Source organism: Plasmodium coatneyi, chromosome 4 (genome assembly GCF_001680005.1).
Source record: "Plasmodium coatneyi strain Hackeri chromosome 4, complete sequence".
Lineage (NCBI taxonomy): Eukaryota > Apicomplexa > Aconoidasida > Haemosporida > Plasmodiidae > Plasmodium > Plasmodium coatneyi.
This window is the reverse complement of record NC_033559.1, coordinates 136,503-152,452: the sequence shown is the minus strand read 5'-3', so window position 1 is coordinate 152,452 and position 15,950 is coordinate 136,503. Positions and strand designations below refer to the sequence as shown.

Genomic DNA, 15,950 nt, shown 5'->3' with positions numbered 1-15,950 from the left:
TTTTTTTCTTTTTTATTTACCGCATGCCAAGTTAAAAAAGTTAAAAGAATTTTTTTTTTTTTTTTTTTTTATATATATAATCTTAATTTTATAGAAGATAATTCTAAAATATTTTTTAAATAAATTTCTTAAGAAAATATGCGGAATACTTTATAAAATTAATATTATTTGATTTTTTTAATTATAATTAGAATTTACAAAGTTTATATTATTTTTTCTGTAGAAGACTGTTTCTTTCATATTTATTGAAAACTATTACTTAGAAAATACCGGGAAAACGTATAAAAAAAAAGGAAGAAAAAAAATACTACATATTTGAATTTCTTCTGAGGGTTTTCTTTCCGCTAAATTATAAGAATATAAATAACCATTTTAACTTTATAATTTTCTTCAAAATGAGATTGTTATCTACCGTTTTATTTTTATCTGGATCCTTATTTGTTTTATCCCCAAGTTCTGATATACGCTTCTATGCTTCTGCAGCTGTACGATAAAAAAGAAAAGAATTATAAATATAGAAACAAACACACGCGTATATATATACGTAAAATATGTATTGCATGAAATATTGTGAACACAATAATGATCGCGTAGATGTTGTTCAAAAGTTGCGTTTATTTTTCCTTTTTTACATTTGTAACGTACCGATAATATTTTTCTTTTTTTTAAAAAATTGTGCTTTTAGGAAACGGAACTAGCCAAAGATGGTGATGAAGATTTTGAAGGAGGACCATTTGGAGAAAGCAATGTGAAAGTAGGAGATGCGGATAAAGACGATGATGCATTAAATGATGGTGGACATAAAACTGAACATAAACCATCAAGCCCCTCTGGACTAAGTTCTTATAATCCTTTCGATGAACCGGATGATGAAGTTGCACCAACAGTAACCGATGGATCTCATGCATTGCATACAGAAACCTCTGATGGAGGAAAAATGAAAGACTGGAACAAATGGATGAAGCAAGCTAAGAAAGATTTCTCAGGATACAAAGGTACCATGGATACCCAAAGGTACGAATGGACCAAGGAGAAAGAAGATGAACTTCAAAAATTCTGTAAATACTTGGAAAAGAGGTGGATGAGTTATACAGGAAACATCGATAGAGACTGCAAATCAGATTTCTTGCAATCCACACAAAGCTGGAATGATAACCAATGGAATAAATGGGTCAAAAGTGAAGGAAAGCACCACATGAATAGACAATTCCAAAAATGGTTAGACTATAATAAGTACAAGTTACAAGACTGGACCAATACCGAATGGAACAAATGGAAAGCAAATGTTAAGGAACAACTTGATGATGAAGAATGGAAAAAAAAAGAGGCAGCTGGAAAAACTAAAGAATGGATCAAATGTACCGATAAAATGGAAAAGAAATGTTTAAAGAAAACTAAAAAACACTGCAAAGACTGGGAAAAGAAGGCCAACAGCTCATTTAAAAAATGGGAAGGAGATTTCACAAAAAAATGGACATCCAACAAACAATGGAATACATGGTGTAAAGAATTAGAAGACCAAATTTAAGAAGAAAATTTTATAAAGAGAAAAAAGAAAATAAGAAAATAATTATTTGAAGTTTGTATGCTCGCATTAATTAGGAAATATTTTATTTTTGTTTCAAGAAAGTGTAATTTCTTTGGAATTATTGTCAATAGTAGAAGTACACATTAAATTATACAATTGGAAAAAGATAAATTGCGAAATATATATAATTCGGATGTTAATCAAATAGAGGAAGATTTCAAGATTTCAGCTTTTTTATTTTTTTATAGAAATCTTTTATTATTAATTAATTCTCCTTAATTTGTAGACGAATAGTGGGTATGTATTAATAAATCTGAAAATACGAAGAATAGGGAAAACTCCAGTATAATTCGAAAAATTATTTGCATGTGCAGAAAGAGAAAAAACTGAAATATAATAAATATAATGCTCACCTAAAATGAAAAAATGGATTACACGTTATAATGGGAAAAAATACAATTTATAAAAATTTGCATTTGAGATTATAATTTTTGCATCGCATATATCCTATTATATCAATTTAGAATGTGCTTTACGTGCCATATTTTGATATATATATGTATGTGTTTGTATGAATGTATATGTACATTTTTCTTTCAATTGGTAAAAAAAACATCTTAAAAAAAATTTATGCGTTTGTCCTTGATTTATGTATAATGAACATATATTAAATTGAAATTTAGTTCAGTGTTTCTTCATTATAAAGCTTTATTTCCGTATATTTTTCCTTTTTTTTTTTTTTTTTAACGTAAATTATGTTCGTATGTTATTATAATATATTATATGTAGCACTGATTTTATGAAAATTAAATGACTTTTTTTTTTGAAGAACCATAAACATATTTGAGAGCTATATATAAAACACGTATTGCCTTTATTAGAAAATAAATCTAGCAAAAGTGTACTTTAAAGAATATATTCGTTTCATTAACTATATTTATTATTTGCCTACTATGCATAAAAAGGCATGAAAAATTTCCATGTCACCAGTTTCAATATTCCTGGTACATGGGAATGGCATATAAATAGTTTAATTGATTTGATGTCCAGTGGTTTTATTGTCTATCAAAGCGTATAAGTTATAAGTATTGCATATACATTTTATTTCCTTAGCCTTTTTTTGAATATTTGAAATTTTATAGGAAAAAATATATTTTGTATTCCATGGGCAAAAAATAATATACAGTCGTGTCCCATTAGGCTATATGCTAAAATGTGTGCGAGTAGATATTTTTTTTTATATGTCATCGGACATGAACATGGTATACTAGCTGGATATCATTATGTATCCATTTTGACATACTCTCTCTGCTGTATGTTTTTTGTTCCTTATAGAACAATATTTAGAACAATTGGGTTTTTTATTTGAGAATTTAAAATAGGGGTGTTGCTTTTACTTTCTCTGGTAAGTGGCTCTTTATCTGACATTTTACTATTTTCTTTATTGGAAAAATAAATAGATTTTACATTTTTGGTCTAAATTGAATACCTGCTTATTTAGAATCAGATAATACATTTCGTAAATGATGAGCAAATATGAGCAAAAATATTTTGCAAATGTGCATTATGTGATAAATTTTTTTAGCATTAATGAAGAGGACCGATTTCAGACAGCATCCATTTAGGAGTTATTGGAACTATATCTGTTTAATCTTAAATAATAGAAGTTTTGTGTTATTCATTGTTTCTCAAATTTGTTTTACTATAATGTATTATACTAAGATTTGAGCTATTCATACCTTATCGTAGTCAAATTGTTCATTCTTTCGTAACGTATTGGACCCTTTCTAAGGTTATGATAAATTAACATTTTTGTTATTTTTTTTTTAAAAAAAATGCCCTTCGTTATAATTACGCATACACTACATGCCGAGTTTAGTAATTATTTATAATTCCTTTCACTATATTGATTGTAATTAACGTTTGAATGACTAATTCCTTGCGTGAATTCGATTTTTACGCCAAATCATTATAGTGCGATTCCTTCATTTTCAATATTTTTATACAAGAAACCGTAGTCTCTCTTTTTTTGTTCTTATTCAATATTTTATTTATGCCCTATGAAAAATACTTTATACTGCATTTACAGCATTATATTCGCTCATTTTATGAGTATTACATTAATTATTATACAGATATTTTTTTTATATTTCCCTTGAAGATGGGTTCTATATTAAAAATATAAATATTATTTAAATTATTGCATATCGAAGGAAAAGAATTATAATCATTTTTAGCCATTTATTACTTTTTTTTTGTTTTTTTTCTTTTCTTGTAAGTATTGACAATGCTTTAAAATGGTTCATATAAAATTATTCATTACATTTTTTGAGTTCCAGTTATCAAAAAGGTTATTGGAGGAATGCGAAATTCTGCATAATTTCTGGTGAATTATTACTTCTGCGCATAGCACTAGGGTATTGCATGTACTACTTTGATTTCACCTATATATGTACACATATATGTGATTATATATATTTTATTTCGTTTAAACGCTTCATTAAATTTGCTATGTAGCAAATTTTTATGAGAACTACGAAGGATCTATCTTTTATACACTTTTTAATTCCAAAAAGGTAAAATGTCGCAAAAGGGGCAAATAGCATTTTGCGGGAAAGTGCGGGAAGTAGGCGTGATATGCCAACCCTTATAACACGTTTTATGAGACGTATATAACTTCATTTTATATACTATACATTCCTGTTTTCAGTTCAGTAAAATAAATGTGACAACTAAAATATGAGCGTTTTTTTTTTTCTTTCATTTTACTCGTTCCGCCCTTAAAGTGTTTTTTATGTCATAACATACAGGATTATATGTTAGTTCGTAAGTAAAATATACATTTTATAAAAACGATCATTGTAGCACACTATAGCTCTTATTGCATCCGGCACAATTTTTTTTTTTTATAAGGATGAAATATGAAAGAATTTCTTTGGTATGTACAGTTCCATTTATTGTAACTTATTTTTTGTTAACCCTTTCTTACATGAATATGGGCACATATATACACATATGAAAACACCCTGATTACCGCATAATGCTTCTGATATTATTCAGTTTACGCCCATTATTCTGAATGGGACAATAATACACATATAAATATTATTTTTAAAATTATGCATGTAATTATATTTGTATTTGAGGAATTTCAACTGTGTGTTTTTACTTATGTAATTAAACAAAAATAGAATTATTTTATAGATGTACGTAAAATTCTTATCAATATAATCGTTCGTAAGGCAAATAACTTATGGAATATGTTAAATGTTTCAAGTTGGATTATAGCGCAATTTTGTCAGTAATAACTGAACTATTTAATATATTCATTTTCAGCGAAAAGTCATTTAATTTTTACATACGATTAAAAGGGATATATGCTTCTATTTTAATAGCGCAAAATTTTCGCCTAATCTCAATTTTTTCCTTTTTTTTTAATATATTACTCGAAACGTGAACGAGTGGACGTTTTTAAAAATATCACATATAAAAAAGCATATTTATCACAAGTTATTTCTTTAATAACAGAGAAAGACCAATAATTATTAAATATTATAGTAATAATTACGTAATGTTAGCAGTGCTCTAAATGAATTAAAAATGTTATTTGCTCTAATTTTGTTCTTTGTATAACTTTTACGTAAGACACAAAAAACATTTTCGCCATTTTTAAATTATGATTATATGTGGCAGAATGATGCAGTGCAAAAGGAAGATATGTTATATATTGCTTCGATAATAAAATGAGAAGAAACCTTTTTATAGTATCATTTTCTGTTATATGGTTTAATAATGGAGCTACCTAAAAAAAAAAAGGTTATGGGGTTTTTACTTTTCACGAAGAAATTCCTAATAAATACTGTTACTATTTTTTTCATAATAAAAAGAAATTAGTTTGCAGAAAAAGCTCGTACAAGGTAGCCTAATAAAAAAAAATTTATCTATGTACAAATTTCTATCTATAACTAAAGAAAAATCACAATTTTTGCAAAAGGAAAGGATTATTATATATAAGGCGAAATCATGAGTGCAATAATTAAAGGGGGCCAATTATATTAAATAATAACACCACCCTTGGTGGTATTATAAAATATATACCCCGACAATCGATTCAAATACTACTTTTTTTATATGGAAAAAAATGTATTATTAAAATTAATTAATGAAAAAATATTAAAAAAGAGAAAATACATATACATATAACATATTATGTTTATACCCTAAAGTAAATTATAGGAATGCTTAAATTAAGATATTAAAAAAAAACGGTTTCGGGCGTCTTCAGTTCTAATTACTCATTTCTTTTTTCTCTTTTTTCGGACGATTTTTTCTAAAAATGAAATAGACACGAAGAATAAAAAGAAAATAAAGTATTTTATATTTTTAATAAAAATAATAAATGAAAGAAAAAAATAAATATTATTATAAAATATCCATTTATATCAAAAACTAAAAAAAGGAAGTCTATTAAATTAAAAGAAAAAAAAAGCTTCTTTCATTCTGCACGACCTATTTTTATTATGTTATTTCTATTTTAACTTTTATTAAAAAATAATAATCTGTTTTTTGCATGCACGAAATACAATAATTTAATATTTTTTTTTTTTCAGTTTAATTCTATTGGAAGTTAGCCAAAAAAAAAAAAATGCGTCTATAAAAATATTTATTAAAAATAATAATTTTGTATTTTTTTTAAATAAAAATAATTATAAATAAAAAAGCACAATTTAAAAAAATTATTTCTTTTATATTTGTTAAAAATTATCACAAAGTTTTTTACAAAACATTCTTTAAAACATTCCTTAAAACATTCTTTATTAAATTTCTTATATTGTTTCGCATATTTTATCATATTGAACTAATCTATTTATTATTAAGACCCCAATTGGCAAAGTATAAGATAGGAATATAATATAATAATATATTTTTCTGTTCTGAAAACTGTTCACTCATTCGAAATTATCTAATACAGAATAAATAAGAAGATCATAATTTTATATTATCTCAAAATGAAAGGATTATACAAGATTTTATGTTTAAGCGGTTCCTTATATATTTTATCCAGCAGTTATCTTTCATCTGGTGTTTCCGCGTCAACTGTACGATAGAAAAAAAGAGAAAAAAATAATTATATGTTAAACATACTGAGGCTGTCAATAATAATGATCCGCAACCATTCCTAATTGAGGGGGGGGGAAAATGCACCTATGTACACAAGTATACATATGCATACATAATATATGCACTTATGGCTATATATTTTTTGTAAAAACTTTTTTTTTCAGGCTGATCTGAATGAGAAGAGCTTCTTACGCCCAAATATTCCAGGGTCTCTGCAGGAATTGTATGAAGAAGGAGTAACTTCGATATCCGAATGGAAAGTAAAAAAATGGTCAGATTTTATGAAATCATTAGAGGAAGACTTTAAGGAATTCCTAGTTTATTTGAAAAATGAAAAAAATAGCTGGCTAGAAAAAAAAGGTGCAATGTGGGAACAATGGAAAACACAGATGGAAAAAAAATGGGAGCAATATGACGAACTTACGTTTAATGAATTATTGTCCGATGATGCAGAATCTGCATTAAAATGGAATGACAATGAATGGACAGACTGGTTCAGTAATAAAGGAAAATTGGCATTGACGGAAGAATGGGAGAAATGGGTTGAAGAACAATATCTCTTTTACAAAGAAGGTATTAGTAATGATTGGACAAATTGGAGTGAGTTCAAAAATAGTGAATTTTCAACAATCCAATGGAAATGTAATGAAAATCATTACTGGAAATATTGGGAAAAGAATGCACATCCTGATCTACCCCTATATGACATTAAGAATAATATGATGGAAGTATGGAAGAACAGAGTAAAAAAGGAAAAAGAAGAATGGTCAAACTGGATAAATGATAAACAAACAAATTATATTGATGTAGAATGGGATAAATGGGAAGAATGGAAAAATCAAAATAGCAAGGATTTTAATGAGTGGATGGAAAATTTTGTTAAAAAGATGATAGAAAATAAACAGTGGAGTATATGGATGGAAAAGAAAAACAGCGATGGCGCTTCTATAGATATTACTACTACTACCTAAATGAAGTAAGTAATGAAATAGTAACTTTGTGAAGAAGGTATATGCTGTTGTATATACACCTACAGAACAAAATGAACACAAAGCAGTGCGAATGCCATTACTATTAAGGAGCTCTGAAGAATAAGGATAATGGTGTTAGAAACACAGATGAAAAAAAAAAAAAACTGTATCAGAGGAAAAGCGTATTATAAAACTTTTTTTCTTATTTTTATGAATAAAATTTATACAATTTTTTATTAAACATATATATGCACCTAATTTTGTACTACTTATATAGTATGTTTTTTTTTTCTTTCAAATAATGCGTTTTCTTACTTGTGTCGTTTGCTATTTATACCAAATATAATTTTAAACAAAATAAATTATCTATCGTTTTTGCATTATAAAGTTCTATATCTTAGATATTCTTTGGAAATAATTCTGCTTTTATGTTTTTATAATGTGTTTGTTCGTATGCATATTTTATAAGAATGTTTTTTTTTTTTTTTTTTCACCTTTTAAATGTAATTTTCCAACACAGACAAACAGGTGCAATCCTTGGTTTTGAGAAATTATTAAATAATGTGATTTGTTATAAAAAATATAGTATATGAAATTATATTATTAGTTAAATATAAAGTGCGGTTAAGACACGTGTGCTTATGAAATTTTATGGTTTATTTATTAAATGGAGGTAAGAAGAAATAGTTCAACCAACTGCACTATGCAACCCTTTCTTTATCCATAAGATTCGTTTTTTGCTCATATATACTGTTCTCATTTATTTTATTATTATTATTATTTTTTTATACCATTGTAATTTTCTGTACAATATTTGCATATTGAATAGAGTCAAAATATAGGGGTGATTCGTTTACCTTAGCGGTTATATGTCAGATGACAACAAAAGTGTATTTTATTCACATAAGGATGAATTTTACTTTTCATCCTTAAGGTCGCATTAGGAATTTTTATATTTTTCACATTACCCTTTTTGAATTAATTTGATTATGATTATGTGAGGCTTTATGAGATGATTTTTTTTTTTTTTTTTTTCTACGGGTCTATATGATTTGGCGTTGTCCAATTTGTTTGGGATTTTTTTCTTTTTTCCATTTTATTCTTAATAAATACTACCTTTTTGGTATAATTAATACGTGCTTCATATTTTAACATATGCGCTGATGTCTTTTGGGTATTAACGGAAAAAACACACGTCCATTTGAATTGTTGCTAATTCTGACGTTGAATTAATTATACTTATTTTCTCCGCATGAGTTATCTACGTGTGTTGCATGGAAAAAGGAACTGCCTAACCTTCTTTGTATGTTCTTTATCAAAAAAAAAAAAAAGAACCATTTCATTGTTAATATAAGGATAACTATATTAAATTATTTTCTTGTCTAGTCAATTTAGAGGAACACAGGTGCAATTTTTAGGAACTACGACATGCTTCTAAACGGAACAGGTGTGCGGGAAGAAAACAATTTTTACGGAGCATATTTATTTAAAATATTTCCATAGCGTACATAAATATCTATTTCGCCATCGAATTGCACTCTAATTAAAGTAATTGATTTTTTTAAATAGCATAAATCTTTAATCTCTTATGTTTCACACTTCGAGACGTAATGGACGCAAAATTTAATGGGTCTTTGCGCTATCTCTAAGATGCTCGTTAATCACATTATGTCATTGTTAAATTAAATAAGTGAGAAATACAATTGCGCTTAACAAAACATAATTAGAAATGCGTTGTTACAATAGAAAAAGAAAAATGTCTTCACAATGGCAGGCAGAATAGGTGGGAGGTGTTAAAATTTAGAATAAATATACAGAAATGAGGAAAGGGGGGGGGTACCAAAAATTAAGCAGTACGGAATGACCAAATTAGAAGCACACGAGTTTAGATAATGTAAGGAAGAATTATCCATGAATAGAGAAAAAGGAATTAATTACTAAAAACCATTTTGCATAAAAAAAAAAAGAAGTGTATTTATTTATACAAGAGTAAAAATGAGTACTTTCAACAGATGAACGTCACCTTTTATTGCAGAAATATTTCATTAATGTCTTCAAAAGTGTGATTTTGTGTAAAATAGCGCTACAATTTTTCGCATCTTTGAAGGTACCCAATATCGATTAATTATTTTCTATGCAACTCCTTTTTGGTGATTTCTGCTAGGTCGTAATTATTTTAATATTTCACAGTTGTGTTCTTCATTTGGATAACGCAATGTAACAACTGTTGTTATAACACTTTTAATGTCGATAAAAAATAATTTGAATCGCTGAATGCTTGCGAAATTAGTAGGTAACTTTTACACCTATGTTAGGCTAAAAATTGACGATAATTTTTTTTCCTTTTTGAAAAAGTTAGCATTATATATATATATATATACATGCAAGATATGTATATCTCTTTTTAATGTACAAAAAGGGAATATGGAATCAAGTACATATAGCGAAAACGATGTGCCGGGAGGTAATACTTCCATATTAGAAGAAAAGAAGGAGGAAGATAAATCATCGCGTGTTAAGGGGAACGGTCTCCCACGTGCTCTATTTACATTTCTTGTTTTTTTGACGTCCACGCCTGCTCTTTTGAACACCTGCTCCGCAGTAAGAGAAAAAATTGTAGAGGAAAATGTGTATGCGTACTTTTAATTTACTTTTACTCATTTGAATTATTATAAGAGGAATCGCGTTATTCATTTTAAATTTAATTTAGTCTTCTCTTATAGAAAAGAACGATGCTGTGGATAAGCCGGTTTGTTTGGTAGGACTGGTTGAAGGAGGGCTACAGAAAGAAGAAGAATGGGAAAGGTGCACTTGGGATAATTGGAAGATAAAATTGGAGGAGGATTTCAATCAATTCTATTTTCTGTTGGATAAGGAAAAGAAGGAGTGGCTTGACGGGAGAGAAGAAGAATGGGAAAAATTGATACAAGAAATGGAAAATAAATGGACGACTCATGAACAAGGCTTTGACAAGAGCGCACATTTATCTGATATTCCGGAAGAGTCATCAACATGGGACGACATCCAATGGGAACAATGGATTAGAAAAAAAGGGGGTCAACTTATGGAAATTGAATGGAAAGAGTGGGTTAATAAAAATGACGCCTTTCTTAATGAAATGATTATGAAAAAATGGATTCAGTGGAAGAATTCAAAATTAAAGTCACGAGTCACGGGTGAATGTAAAACTGATGAAGATTGTTATTGGGCGGATTGGGAAAAAAACAAATCATACAAATCTTTGCCTATAACAGAGAGAACGAAATGGCTAAAATGGAAAGAGAGGAACAGTAGAGAGTCTGACGAGTGGACAAATTGGGTTAACATTAAAGAATGTGTGTACATACATAACGAGTGGAATAAATGGACAGAATGGAAAAATAATAAAAGAAGGCTGTTTAAAATATGGAAAGATTTATTTATTGACAAGTGGGTTAATGAAAAACAGTGGCTTCCGTGGACATTAAAGTGACCATCAAATTAATTATACACCATAAGTGCATCCTTTCATATGTGATATATGTAATATAAAAGAATTAACAAAATTAGATCATATGGAGGAAAAATGAACTATATTTTATTTACACCCTCTGTTACAGCGGAAGAATAGTGAAATAGGTTATAGGAAAAGTACATAGAAAATATTACGTCCAAAGTGTAGCTCATTGGGTTGTACGTCTACAATATACATCTACGTCTATATTCCATCTGCAGATGCACGCAGAAACAGTTACGTAAAGACATGATAAGCATTTTTTAAGATTTAGCTAGTTCTTTAATTATATTCAGAAATTTCTAAAAGTTTGCATTATATTAATGTATCATTCACAGTTGCCCTTAAGAAGGAAATATGTTACATAATACTTTAATTTGTTAGACAGTGCAAGGGATTATATCCATATAGTTCAATACAATATCGGGCATATTTCGCAATATCTTTACTTCCATTATCGTGGCGCCTCTTGAATTTTTTGTTAATTTGTAATATATTGAATAATTTTAGTATTGAATATGATACATAATGCGGCATTTTTACTAATTTAATATATATATATATATATTTTTTTTGTCTTATTTTCGATAATGAAAAATGTACTATGAAAATAGCGTGTGGCATTATTTTCTGCAGCCATTATATCTGTCCATATGCATGTAAATACGTGTATATATAAATTATATTGCTATATTGGCGTTATACATTTATATAAGTATTACCATTTGTGTTTGATTCCATAAAGTCTGTTTAATGACTATTATTAAAGAATGGTTAACCCTCAGAAAAATTAGTTTAATTTAATTCAATTCAGTGCAATGCAATTAAAATGAATTTTCAACATTTTCCATTTTAAATATTCACAGGAAAACAGGGAAAAAAGTATCAATTAAAACACCTATTTAAGCATAACTTAGAAGTCTGAATCGTGAAAAAATTAATATATAGCAAAATGAAGGTTTCAAAGTCAGCGCGTACGCGTATTAGTGTCTATTATTTTTTTTTTTTTTAGCTTTCCTCAAAATGCGATGAATTATTCATTTGAAAAAGGACAAGTAAGAATTTCATCAAAAAAAAAAAAAAAAAAAAAAAAAAAGAAGAAAAGAATGTGCATTTAAATTATATAATTTTGACATTTTAAATTGAAATTTTTTTTTTTCATAAAATTCGGGCAATATAAGTTACGCGGGAAGTAAAATTTTTTTCGCTGATTTCCGCGAGCATTCTATTTAAAGAGAACGGAAAAAGGGAATTTATAACAAAGTACGCGGATAATAAATATTGTAAAAAATGGACTAAAGAATTATTAAAAATGATGATATAAAAAAGAAATTGGATGACATGGAAAGGAAAAAAGATAATTCTATTTTCTGCGTGAATTTTATTTTTTCAAAATTTACGTAAATTTATATTTTTACTCTTCGAATTTTTCATGTTTAATAATTTTTTCTAAATGGCGATGTTTTCTAACTTCCATTTTAATTAATCTGTTTTCTTCATTAATATATTTCAATGAAAGTAGGAAAAATATAAAATTAGCACATATAATTTTACCATGAATATTATTTTCACGAAAAGTTATTTATCCTAATATGCGATTTCATAAATAATGCTTTCTTTTCATTTTATTAAATTTACTTTTAACGAATTATACAAACAAGAAACGATCTGAGAAAGCAGCAAATTGACAATGGATTGATTGATTATGATATCATCCCGTCCTACTTTTACTATTATATATGAAAATTCGAAGAATTTGAATAATTTCTAAATAGTTTTTTCTTCTACAAATTAATATTTAATAGCATTAATGAATACACATGAATGAATTTAATTCTATATTCATCTAAAATGAATTAGTAGAAAAGATAATTAGAACGTTTCATATATTGCTATCGTATGCATTTGATGTTTGGTTTACATAACGATGACACCTTTAGCATGAATTTAATTATGTAACCATTAGAATTGATATATTCTAAGTACACATTTTCATTATATTTGACTTTTTTCCATTTATTTGCTTGTCTTTGTTCTCATGTAATATATATCTTCTTAGTGCCTATTTTATTTACTTTTCCGAAGAGAAACTAAAGAAATATGGAAAAAAATGTCAACTGCTACATTAGGGTGAATGAATATGATTCTGTATTTGACAGAAAAATATTGGAAATTTTAATTATCGGACGGATTTTATTTTCTTATAAATAAAATAGCCGAGAAAGATGGAGTCAAGTCATGGTGTAGATAGCATAATTAACAAGAAGTCTTCATTTTCAACGTTAAAACTGGATAAAAGTGACATCCTATTTTGTGTTAATATATCATTCTTGAAGTTCAGTGCACAGTGTGTCTTCTTCATTTATTCCCTGTACATTATATTGAAACACTTTTTTCCGGTAAGAGAAGAAATACGCGCAGAAAATGATACATGTGAACAGATTTGTGTTATTATGTAGACGAGTAGAATTATAATTTTGCCTGCAACAGTATGTACATGTACATATGTACATACTTCCATATGTATATACATTTAACTCCTCATACGTTCTTTTTTTTTTTTTTCTTTTTAGACTGTATTCAAGAAATTAAATAACACATTAGACAGGAACACGTTAAATTCCATAAAATATAAACAGGGCTACTACGTAGACAAGTTGAAGGAAAAAGGTAATACTGAATTGAAAGATGAAGAAGAAGATGTATTTGAGGATGCTTCTGAAGATTTATATACAAATGAGAAAAAAATAGAAACTGGTGGATATCGCACTCTTGTGGAAGAAGCAACCAACAGCGATAAAGTAAAAGAAGATGAAAAAGGAAAAGATAATAATCAAATTGAAGAAAGTGAACCAAATGTTGCAAATATAAATACAAATTATAATATAGAAAAAAATGCAGATGTCAATAGTGAAGTCAAAGAGCCATGTAACATTTCTACAGTAGAGGGAAAAAATCTGAATAAAAATGAAAACAGTGATAATAATTCTAAGGAGGGTGAAAAATATAATTTGATGCCAGAAAATAACGATACGGTAGTAAATCTAGGGGGAACATATTTTTTGGAAAAAAGAGGAATGCACATCTTTGACATAAAAGAGGAGGACAAAGGATTCAGTAATAACCCAAAGGATGATAAGGGTTTAACAGAAGCAAAAGGAAATATTGACAATAAGGGGGCATATAGTATGAAGGTCAAGAATATTACGAGTAATGTGGAGAAAGTAACAGAGGAAGGTACTAGCAAGACGCAAGACGAAGGGGAAAAACGTGTCGATGAGAAAGAACCAAGTAATTATCAAATAAAAAAGGAAGGACAGGTGAATGAAAGCACAGGCAAAAGTTATAGTTTTAAAAGAGATGCAAGTAGTTATAAATACAAAAGAAAATTCAGTTCTGTTTCGCTAGGAAGTGTACAAGAAAGGAATGAAAGGGAAATGAATAACTATAAATTAAAAGGAGGTGAAGAAAACATCAAATATAATTCAACAAATAGTTTGTCAAAATTGGGTCAAAAGAATGAGCAGAAAACGGTTCCAAATAACGGTAAAATGGAATTAGGCACAAGGAAAGTTAAAAAAGAAATATTAAAAGAGAAAAGGGAGGACGAAGCAAAGAAAGACGAAACGATGAAAGACGAAACAATGAAAGACACAGCGATGAAAGGCGCAAAAAAAAGCAACTTAAAGGAAGACGCGAAAAAAGAACCCAAAAAAGGAACGGACAAATTAAAAGACATAAGAAAGGCAACATCATTAGATACCATTTATAAAAGTGATTTGGGAGGGAAGGATGATGAAATGGAAGATGATAAATCGGATGAATGGAAAGATAACGAATGGAATAACTGGATAGTTAAAACTGAAGAAGATTGGAAACTATTTAATAAAAGCGTCGAAAACAAAAAAAACAGGTGGCTAGAGAAGAATGATAAAGAATTGGAAGTGTGGCTAAAGAATATGGAGGAAAGCTGGATGCATTATAAAGAAAATGAAGAAAATGAATACAAATCGGAAGCCATGAAGAACTCATCAACATGGAACGATAGCCAATGGAAACAATGGATTAGAACAGAGGGGAAAAAAGGCATGGAAGCAGATTTGAAAAAATGGTTAAAAGATAAAGAAATATTTTTGGATGGATGGATTTCCAAAGAATGGATTCAGTGGAAAAACGAAAGAATGCTTCAGTGGTTATCAGTTGATTGGAGGCATAAGGAGGATGAGACTTTTCAGCATTATAAATCAAGCACATCTACGAATGTGTTACATATGAAGAAGAAGAAAAAATGGATGAAATGGAAAGAAAGAAAAAATAAGGAAAAGGAAGAATGGAATAATTGGGTAAAGGGGAAAGAACATTTATATGTAAACAATAAATGGGATAAATGGTCTAAATGGAAAAGGGATAAGCGCGTGTTGTATAGTCAAAAGTTTGTGACCTTCATTAACAAATGGATAAGTAACAAACAGTGGACTGTATGGATTCAGGATCAAAAAGATTCAACTTTGAAAAAAAAGTAGTAAAATTATGAAAGTGGTGATATTAAGAGATTTTAACAAATGGCCCTATTTCTTACATCAGGCATTTTGCAGTGGCCTATATAAAAGCGTATCCAGAGGAAAACATATGAATGGTGCATATTAGAATGGAGTGCATAACAAGTATAAACCGTGCATTCCTTTCTTCGAGCATTGTTTATGTGTATTTCTTCAAAATGTTAGTAGTGAACCTGTAAGGGAGAAATAAGAAAATTGCAATGAAAAGAAGATGCAAGAAGTGCTTAAAAGGGATGTATCATACATAAATCATTCAATACTGTTATATGCATAGGAAC

General features: G+C 28.1%; 1 protein-coding gene across 1 annotated transcript; it reads left to right on the top strand.

Annotated features, from left to right (window-relative positions):
• Positions 1-323: 323 nt before the first annotated feature.
• Positions 324-15,636, top strand: PCOAH_00006380 (Tryptophan-rich antigen (Pv-fam-a); the record flags this gene model as incomplete). Its single annotated transcript, XM_020057448.1, has 10 exons — positions 324-485; positions 686-1,502; positions 4,046-4,104; positions 4,315-4,358; positions 6,501-6,627; positions 6,814-7,558; positions 10,040-10,221; positions 10,331-11,053; positions 13,330-13,512; positions 13,687-15,636. The coding sequence occupies 10 exons, from the start codon at positions 396-398 to the stop codon at positions 15,634-15,636; spliced, it is 4,920 nt and encodes a 1,639-aa protein (XP_019913120.1).
• Positions 15,637-15,950: the final 314 nt, after the last annotated feature.